General features: G+C 38.4%; 1 protein-coding gene across 1 annotated transcript; it reads right to left on the bottom strand.

Annotated features, from left to right (window-relative positions):
* Window positions 1–560: 560 nt before the first annotated feature.
* Window positions 561–4,227, bottom strand: LOC128777365 (non-histone chromosomal protein HMG-17-like). Its single transcript, XM_053904157.1, has 3 exons — window positions 4,162–4,227; window positions 3,660–3,735; window positions 561–875 (listed from the first exon to the last, which is right to left on the bottom strand). The coding sequence occupies exons 1-3, from the start codon at window positions 4,225–4,227 to the stop codon at window positions 625–627; spliced, it is 393 nt and encodes a 130-aa protein (XP_053760132.1). The 3' UTR covers window positions 561–624.
* Between the last annotated feature and the right edge of the window lie 6,041 nt (window positions 4,228–10,268).

Genomic DNA, 10,268 nt, shown 5'->3' with positions numbered 1-10,268 from the left:
TGTTGTATGGAAGCCAATTTGACAATAAATTTCATATATTGAAAAAAAAAAAGGAATGAGGGTTGACATTCACATTTAGCACGTTGTTCAACAACTTTTCACAAGCCAACCCTGACTTTCAGGAAATAACATGAAAATGGCAGAATTATCAATTTGAAGATCCATAAGCTAAAGAACTCTTTTGAGGAATGCCATCTCAATAGTGACACTAAAGTCCAGATTGCCTAATATACTGGGAACCATTTCTTGGAGTCAGGTTCCAACAGAGAGGGAGAAGAAGACATAAAAAAAATGAACTTTAGTTTTTCCACACCACAAGGCATTTGTGCCAAGGTGGCTAATATGTTGACATCAAGGAATCCTTCCTCCTGGGAACCAAGAGGAAGTTTCTCAAAACTAGCAAGGAAAGGTGTCCACCCTGCAAACCTGTTATCAGTCTAGCTTCAGAGATACTTAATTAGTGACATATGCCCTTCCCTCCAAACAACAATAAAGTATTATGTGTGCTAACAACATAGCTTTAAAAAAGTAAAAAAATTCTGCACTTTTATAGCACTTGATAAAAAATAGTGTTTCAAACTGTCCAGTTACCAGAAATGCACAGTTATCAAAAATGCACACACTTCACTTGGCCTCTCCAGCACTTTCAGCTTTCTGTGCCTGATCTGTTTTGACATCTCTGTTTTCTGCAGGATCATTCCCATCCTTACCAGCATCAGGTTTTTCCTTTTTCCCTTTGGGTACCTTCTCTCCCTTCTTTGCAGGGGCCTTTTTAGGCTTGGGCTCTGGCTTTGGAGGAGCAGTTTTAGTGAATAACCTTGAGGATTTTCTCTGTGGTTCATCTTTCACCGCGGCTTTATTTCCTTTAGCATCCCCTTTTCAGACTTTCACTTGGGCTTGGTGGTGACAGCAGTGGGACGTTGGCACTGGACACGGGCACGTGGACTTGGTCAGTTCAGGGGTTCTTCTCACCTCTTCTTCACGCTACTCATCATAAATTTTATTATAGTATATTGTCTTCTTTTATTATTAGTTATTTTTAGTAATCTGTTACTAAATTTATATTTTAAAGTTTATCATATGTACGTATGTATAGGAAACATCATAGTATATATGGAGTTTAATACTATTTGGAGCTTCAGGCATCCACTAGGGGTCTTGGAAATTATCCCCCACAGGTGTGGGGGAGCTGCTGTATGTGTTAAGACCGTGAAAGTTTAGACCACAGAGAAGGGAGACAAGGTTCTGTAAAAGGAATAGGCTTTTCCTGAGATGTAATAACGTTCATGAAATTTTACTCATTTTATTGAGTTTTCAACACTTTCTTATTTTTCTTCTACTTCTGTCAAGAATTATTTTCAAATAAGGGTAATTGTTTGGAGTGAAACATAAGATAGAACAGATTTGCTCCTTCAGCTAGATTGGTGTCCTGGATGCCAGGCAGCTGACAGAGACCTTTGGTAGGTCAAGCTGGTGAGGTATCACTTGTCATCCTAGTTGATGATCCTTGTCATCCCAGCTTGGGACCCATGTTCCATTGAGTTCTTGTCAGAACTCATGCTGGGATTCTCAGAATCAGCTAGATCCACAAGTGTAATAACTAAAGACCTCTAGCCAGATCATTAATAGGCCTCTAAAAAAGCAGAGGCTTTTCCCATTAACCTCCTACTTATATGTGGTAGGCTGTTTTCTGTATAAACAGAGGCATACTAGCAGTTGAGAAGACATCTTAAAGTTTTCGAGGCATCATGTCCCTTCAGACAATAGTTTGACTAAATTTTTATGTGTTTGTTTTTAAAATAACATATCAAAGGTGAGAAATCACTTGTCATTAAACTAATTTAGCATAACTAGAAGTTACTGAAATGATCTATATTCATCCTTCATCCTTTCTCCAGAATGATTAATCAGTCGTTATAGATTCCATGCCAGTCAAAAGGTGGTTGTTATTTTTCAGGACTTCACAAAAAGAAAATAGCTATTTTTTAAAATAAAAGTCCATGACTTCCCTCAAGCAAGAAAATGATAGAAAATTGGAATTGTCTTTCATTTCTTAATTCTCAGACTCAACAAAAAAGGCAACTAGAATTATCTTTCTCTCAGAGTGTGTGTGTGTGTGTGTGTGTGTGTGTGTACTTTACAAATACCCCAAACATTCTTTATGAGGAAAGAAAAGAATACTGGTCAAATATCTACATAAGAAAATTTCATGGAAAGTTTTTTCTTTTTTTATTTGGGTTGGGGGATGCAGAAAGTAGTCTATTATAAACAAAAAGGAATGCTTTAGGTCAATGACTTTGTTTCTACCTTCATCTACCTCAGAGGAGAGGAGGACTTCCTGAGTGCAAACATATTTTGTGGGGTCTTTGTTGGAAAAAAAAATAGTGGAAAGAATGGATACTTGGAAAATACATATTTCAAACAGTTGGACAAAGACAGCTGGTTCATTTTTTTCTTCCTGCCAAGCCATTTCCACTTACAATTCAAAAAACCACAGTTTGATATTGGATTTAGAACCAAGTTTTCAAAGAAACACACTGCCAGGGAACATGCATGGAATTCCCACTGATAATAGCATAAAACACAAAAGGATGGAATCTGACCGCCCACGATGGTTTCTCCTTCTGGCATATCAGGTAACCATCTAATAGCGTATCTTTGTATATAACAAATTTATTGCTAGATTGTAAGCTACTTGTGGATAGGTGCTGGCTTGATTTCTCTTTTACCTTTTATACAGCTCTGTGAGTAACAGATACTCAGCAATTATCTATAAAATGCTATATTTAAGACTACAATTTCAGTGAGACTCCTGTGTTAGCAGGGTCTGCTAAGAATCAGATAGGCTAAAAAAAAAATAGATACCAAGACAGAATTAAACTTGCAAGAAAATTTTAGGAGAAATGCCTGTGAACAAAAAAGGACAGGAAACTGGGAAAGTCTGGGAGAGACTTCAGACTAATGCAGGTCTGATACCAAATGAGGGAAAGAGGGAAGGAAGTTTGGGCAGAAACATCTTAGACTGATTCTAAGAAGAGTTTGGTGAGGCCACTGAGGAGTCCTCAAGCCAAAGTTTCTTATCAAATGAATCTCACTTAGTGTCCCTTTTGCACTCAGTCATTAATTGGGAGTAGCTGGTGGAAATTGTGACCTCAGAGTAAAGGGAATGATGAAATTTCAGAATACAGACCCTAGGACTCTTAATTATACTCCCTGAAGAAGGAGTTCTGTGAGGCATTTTTTTTTTTTTTTTTTATGGCCAACACATAGTCCTTGGTAAAAATGTGTGCATCTCTTCAGTGATAATTGAAGCTTTTCTTTTGGATAAGATCTATTGGTGGTTTTAAAGATTAACTGAGATAATTATATATATTATATATATATATATAATCATATATATAAATATATATATAATATATAACATATATAACATATATAATATATTATATATATAATATATAACATATATTATATAATATATTATATATATAAAGGGCTTAGCACAGTACATAGCACATACTTGTCAAGCTACCATTTATTGAACGTTATTATTTACTAAACACAATGATGGCTACTTGATATGCAATGGGACAAACCAGAAAGAATACTTGTTTTGGTGGTAGACAGAATGAAGTTCAAAACCAGGATGGGACACTTACCAGTTTTGTGACCATATTGGGTTATTGAAAGTGTCTGAGCCTCAGTTTCCACATCTGTAAGACAGATATAAAATGCCTATAATAGAAGATGGTAAAGAAGAAATAAAGTACAAGTACCTGGTACCTATCAGGTTTTTGGTATTATCATTTCTAAGTATCTCAAGAACCTAGTAAAATTGTCAGCCTTGAGAGGCTGACCTGTATAGACTACATCACCAGGGTTCTCCAAGCCCACAAGCTTTATTTCAGGTTTGGCCAAAGGGAAGCCCTTACAGGAAGCTGTGGGAAGGGGATGACAGCGAGCTCAGGGGTATATTCCTTTGCCCTCTTCCCTGTGAGACCTGGCTCTGTGTCCGTTTACCAAAAGTCACAATTCTTCACAAGCTAGCAGACTGCACCCAACTCTCTCTCCTGCTGAATTCCGATAACTCTCTCACGTTTCTCTTCAGGTACACCAGTGGTAAGACCTCAACTGCCACTGTCTCTAGGTTATTGCACTCACCTTTGTAGCTCCCCTAAATCCACACATTAGTGAATCATCTTGCTGAAATACCTCTCTCTGAATCATCTTACTTAGAGTAGGTCTTCACTTTCTTTTTGGGACCACCAATGGATTTTACTTCCTTTCTCCTCAGCCCTACATCCTCTCTCCATGAAATATATGAGCATTAGATGTTCTTTTAGTTAAAAAGAAAACATTTTAAACAATGAAGATGAAAGACAAAAAGAGTAGTGAAGTGGTCCTATACTTGGAATCTGTTACCAAGATAACTGGTTTGACTTATGAAAAAACTTACAGAAAATAGTATTTGTAAACAACCATGCTGAGACTTAGGAAGAGTAGTGTGGACAAGAAACTCTACCCTTGACTGCTTAACCCCTGGTTGATTTAGGGTGCATCCCCTAACTTCTCTCACCCTTAAATCATAATGTAGGCAGATGTGTGGCTGAGACCCTTTTGGCTGTAATAGTGCTGGCCAACAAAATGCTATCTATGGAGGGAGGTTTCATTTTTGGGTTCTTGGAGAGGTGCTTTAAAATTCTTGGTCAAAGGACAAATAGATCAAGGCAGATAATTTTGTCATCTGTGAGTGCTTGGAATCCACTTGGAAGGATCTTCTGGCTGACATTGAGGACATTGCCAGGCAAGATCAGAGTGACTCCTGGTGAGTACTTAGGTGGGTGGTAGACCGGCAGGGGAATGTGCCTGGGAAACGTTTGCCTGTTTTTCCAGCTGGAATGAAGCCTAACAGCCCTAGAATAAAATAGCCTGAAATAAGTGGTCCTAGGTAGAAGAATATTATTAAAGAAAAGAATGGAAAATCAGACACCATCAGTGTGAATGTGAAAGCTCTAGCCAGCAGACAATTTCAAACAGCTTTGCAGAGACGTTTTCAGGAGCTATTCAGATGGATTCTGTGTTTTCTTGGACCTCGAGGACTAGACACCTGTATCTAGTACACATGATACCTGTAGACTTTATTTTTATTTTACTTTTTTTAACGTTTATTTTTGAGACAGAGAGAGACAGAGCATGAACAGGGGAGGGTCAGAGAGAGAGGAAGACACAGAATCTGAAACAGGCTCCAGGCTCTGAGCTGTCAGCACAGAGCCCGACACGGGGCTCGAACTCATGGACCGCGAGATCATGACCTGAGCCGAAGTCGGACGCTTAACCTACTGAGCCACCCGGGCGCCCCGATACCTGTAGACTTTAGACAGATGACCTGTGTTTTCTCGGACCTCGAGGACTAGATACCTGTATCTAGAACACATGATACCTGTAGACTTTAGACAGACGACCTGTTCTCACTCTCTGCTTTTTGGCATTGAGAATGAGCAAGGAGAGCTCTCTCCCTGGGTGGGAGAGGTTTTCCTAATGGTTAAAGGAAAAGTTTTGGTTCCTGGTTTAGAAGTGGCCACACACCACCCTGATTAATTATGTTTTAAAGGATGTGAGTGAAACTTTCTAATTGAAGAGAAACTGGATGGGCTTTGCTTTTTTCTAGGAGAAGAAACTCAAAGTGCTCAACACTTGAAACAATAGATGCCAGGAATTAGAGGAGAATAACAATAACATCTGACTCAGATCTGTGAATGGGGCAAAGTCTTCGTTGCTTCTTCATATACCTCTGATTGCCTCATCCTGCTGTCTTTCACACATCATTCAGGCATCTTGTGGCTTTTCTTTATGCTGCTATTAATCTCTTTTTTTGAAAGAAGTGACAGACTGCAGACACCACACACTTTGTTGTTTCCACAGCCTAGTCACTCTTTTCAATCTCAGGTTCCAAGAACACCAAGCATAAGGTCCTTTCCGGAAAAATACAAGACCAGGTGTGCGTGTGTGTGTGTGTGTGTGTGTGTGTGTGTGTGTGTCCCCCTTTGCCAGGGAGATCTTAACTCAGAAGAAGAAATATAGGATTTGGAGCAGATGTTCTTGTTAAATGTTTACTATCTATGCCATTTGGACAAATCTCTGCCTCTCTGAGGCTCATCTGTAAAGTGAGGCTGTTATTAAAACTCACCTTACATGATTGCTGAAATGAGTAAATTGAACAATGTATGTTGACATGCTTTGCAAACTATAGTTTACTAGGTAAATATTAGTTGTAATTAATATGATCCATGTAAGAAAAACACTCTCATTCCTTTCCAATTGATCTGTTTTCACATTGTCTTTTGATGGAATAAGCACTTTGGGGAATTTACCTTTGTGAAATTGATTGATTCATATTTATTAAACATCTGCTTTGTTCAAGGACCTGTGCTACATGCTATGGAAGATTAAAAAAAGGTGACTAGCTAGCAAGCATGGTTCTTGCTGTCTTGGATCATACAAACTAGTCAGGGATTTAAGACACTCAAAAATAACTAGTTTTCTCACCACAACCTGTTTTTTTCCACTTTATGTGGCCCTAGTGGTGTTGTGATCATGAAGCACTCTCTCCTTTTCTCTCCTTTCCTGTTTTTAAGGGTATTAGCTGGAGTTCTTTGATTGTTAGGCAACAGAAATGAACTCTGGCTGAGGTAAGCAAAAATGAGAATTTGGGTGGGACAGTAAGGCAGGTAGAGTTAGAAAGTGTTTTAGGTAAGTTCTCTAAAAGCAGAGCCTGACACAAGGATTGAAGTGCCCATGGTTTATTGAGGGGTTGCTCTTCAGGAAAACTTGTAAGGAACTGAGGGGAGTGGTATAGCTAAGAGCAAAGAGCTATGCAAAGATGTGGTCTTAGGTAAAGTCTACATTTGGCTTGGAGGTGTATATATACCTCCCTATCAGTCAATCATTGGCTACCTTCAAGTGGGGGACACTGAAACCTCCCAGGCATCTCCGAATGAGATATCCCAGTCAGCCAAGGGCAATGTGCTAGGGAAAGTTGCAGGTATAAGCTGTTAGATGCAGCACACACAGAGGCTGGGTAGTAGATACACTAGCTGATAAAGGGGTTATAGATGGGGTACCACAGAACTACTATAGAGGAGCAAGAAGTTAAGAGTCAGGAGAGGTCAAGACCCAGAGTGCTTTGAGGGATATAGTGGGTCTCAGTATCAGAATGAGTTATTATGGTATTAGCATGAATGAGAACCAACCACCTTCCCATTAACTCCTCTTTCTCTCTTTCTTTCTTTCTTTCTTTCTTTCTTTCTTTCTTTCTTTCTTTCTTTCTTTCTTTCTTTCTTTCTCATATTAGATAACACACTGTGTAGTCTTGGCTTCAGGAGTAGAAGTCAGTGATTCATCACTTACATAAACACTCAGTGTTCATCTCAACAAGTGCCCACCTTAATGCCCATCACCCATTTCCTTCCCCCTTCCCCATCAACCCTCAGTTTGTTCTCTGTATTTAAGAGTCTCTTATAGTTTGCCTCCCTCTTTCTTTTTTTATCTTATTTTTCCTTCCCTTCCCCTATGATCATCTGTTAAATTTCTCAAATCCCACATATGAGTGAAATCATGTGATATCTGTCTTTCTCTGATCGACTTATTTGGCTTAGCACAATACCATCCAGTTCCATCCATGTTGTTGCAAATGGCAAGATTTCATTCCATTTCATCACTGAGTAGTTATCCACTGTATGTATGTGTATGTTTGTGTGTGTATATATATGTACACAACACATCTTTATCCATTCATCAGTTGATGGACATTTGGGCTCTTTCCATAATTTGGCTATTGTTGATAGTGCTGCTATAAACGTTGGGGTGCATGTGTCCCTTCAGTGACTTTTAAATTAGGGATACAGAGGGAATTGGAGGTCGAATGGTCACTATAGGTCCTTCTGACTTAATTATACATTGAAAAAATTACAGTCCAGCTGAATCATATTGTTTGCCCAAAGTCAGCAGTCAGCAGTGGCAGATCCAAGCCCTGAGGCAAGTCTGCCTTGCAGACCCATGCACTTTCCACCACCTTACATTACTTCTGGTGCTGCTCTTCACTGTGCCATCATTCTTAAACATTGACTCTGATATCACATCTGATGCAGATGTGGTTCTCACCACTGGGTTTCAACACCACTAAATCTAAGAGTGTGTCTTTTGTGGATTTAAATCTTTCTTTTTCTTTCTTTCTTTCTTTCTTTCTTTCTTTCTTTCTTTCTTTCTTTCTTTCTTTCCTTCCTTCCTTCCTTCCGTCCGTCCAATTTAGTTAGCATATAGTGCTATGATTTCAGGAATAGATTCTAGTGATTCATCCCCTATGTGTAACACCTACTGCTCATCCCAACAAGTGTCTTCCCTAATTCCCCTTACTTATTTAGCCCATCCCCCCCCCCCACAATCCCTCCAGCAATCCTCATTTTGTTCTCTGTGTTTAAGAGTCTCTTATGTTTTGTCCCCCTTCTTGTTTTTATATTATTTTCCTTCCCTTCCCTTATGTTCATCTGTTTTGTATCTTAAATTCCTCATATGAGTGAATCATATGATATTTGTCTTTCTCTAATTTCATTTAGCATAATACCCTCTAGTTCCATCCATGTAGTTGCAAATGGCAAGATTTCATTATTTTTTATTGCTGAGTAATACTCCATTGCATATATATATATACATATATATATATACGTATATATATACATATATATATATACGTATATATATATATGTATATATATATATACCACATCTTCTTTATCCATTCATCTGCTTAAATTCAGATTCCAAAACATGAAACTCTGATTGGACATTAGAATAAAGAAGTTCCTCTTTTCTGTGGGTCACTAATCTGGGAGGATACAAAATAGGAATCGAAGTAAATCAATCTGTAGTAGGAGAAAATGAGGCCATTCTCCCCATACCTAGAAGGGGACAAAGCTTAGAGACGGAGTCTAAGATCTAAATCTTCAGGCATGGTTTCATCCATGATAAAGGCAGCATCATTCCTTAACTTCCCAGTTAGTAAGTCCCTTTTGGTTTAAACTACCATTTATACCACTTGGAATCAAATGATTTGCAGTAGGCAGAACATTTTGGCCCTCTGATGCTGCTCCTGTGAATGTTATGCTACATAGAAAAAGGGATTTTACAAATGTAATTAAGGTTGCTTAATCAGCTAGTCTTAAAATAGGGAGACTATCCTGAATTATCTGGGGCTGGCCTGATCTAATCACACAAAGCCTAAAAATGCAGAGATCTTTCTGCCTTGTAGCAGAAGAGTAAGTCAGAGATTTGAGGTGCTATTGGCGGGTTGAAGATGAACCACATGTCAAGGAAATGAGAATCTTAGTCCTACATTAACAAGGAAATGAATTCTACCTCAAAGTGGAACCTTCCTCAGAACTTCTAGATAAAGTCCCAGCCCAGCTAATACCTTGATGTCTGCTTTATGATCTCTGAGTAGAGATATTTTGAGAGATGTTATGCCTGCACCTCTGACCCACAGAATTTCAAGGTAGTGAGTATCATTTTAAGACTGTGAATTTGTGGTTATTTGTTACAGCAGCAATAGAAAACTAATATATGGGCCAAATAAGTGGTACTTTTTCATTCAGCAACATTTATGGAGCCCCTGCCTGGTGTCTAAATGTCTAGAGCCACATGGACACACGCACTCAATACTAAAAGTAAGAAATTTTACAAGGCTCCTCTTCGAGGCTTTATGGCCTCTTGATAAAGAATGTTTGCTCCAATACTAAGTTCCATGTTTTATTCGTCTGTTTGGTGAAAACTTCCTGGCACACAATAGGTATCAGCTCCTATTTGTTCTATTAAGCTGAATGGTTTTATAATACTGTTGGCTCAACAGTACACAGTGCTAGAGAGTAAAAAGCTAAAGACTTCATTGTATGTTGAAAATCATGCTTTAGAGAATACTTTCTGGTTCCTGGTTTGGCTTTCAATTTATATTATAGGTAAAGATGAGAAAAATCTTTTAAATGCAATGGGTTTTTTCTCTCTCGTAAAATACAGTATTTCTACTTTGGTTCTGGAACTAAGATTAACTGTGAGTCTTTATGGCTCATGATTCAAATTCTCTAAACATCAGCATATGATTCAGGTGTAAAGCAAACTCAGCAATTATATCTGCTCAAAATTTTAATATAATTATGCATAATTAGTGCTCTTGCCTTAGTGTGACTCATATTAGTGTCCAATCGAGTTACCAATATTTA

This window comes from Panthera pardus, unplaced genomic scaffold (assembly GCF_024362965.1).
Source record: "Panthera pardus isolate Hobbes unplaced genomic scaffold, ASM2436296v1 HiC_scaffold_16, whole genome shotgun sequence".
Lineage (NCBI taxonomy): Eukaryota > Metazoa > Chordata > Mammalia > Carnivora > Felidae > Panthera > Panthera pardus.
Note: the sequence above shows the minus strand (reverse complement) of the source record. Positions and strands in the feature narration are given on the sequence as shown.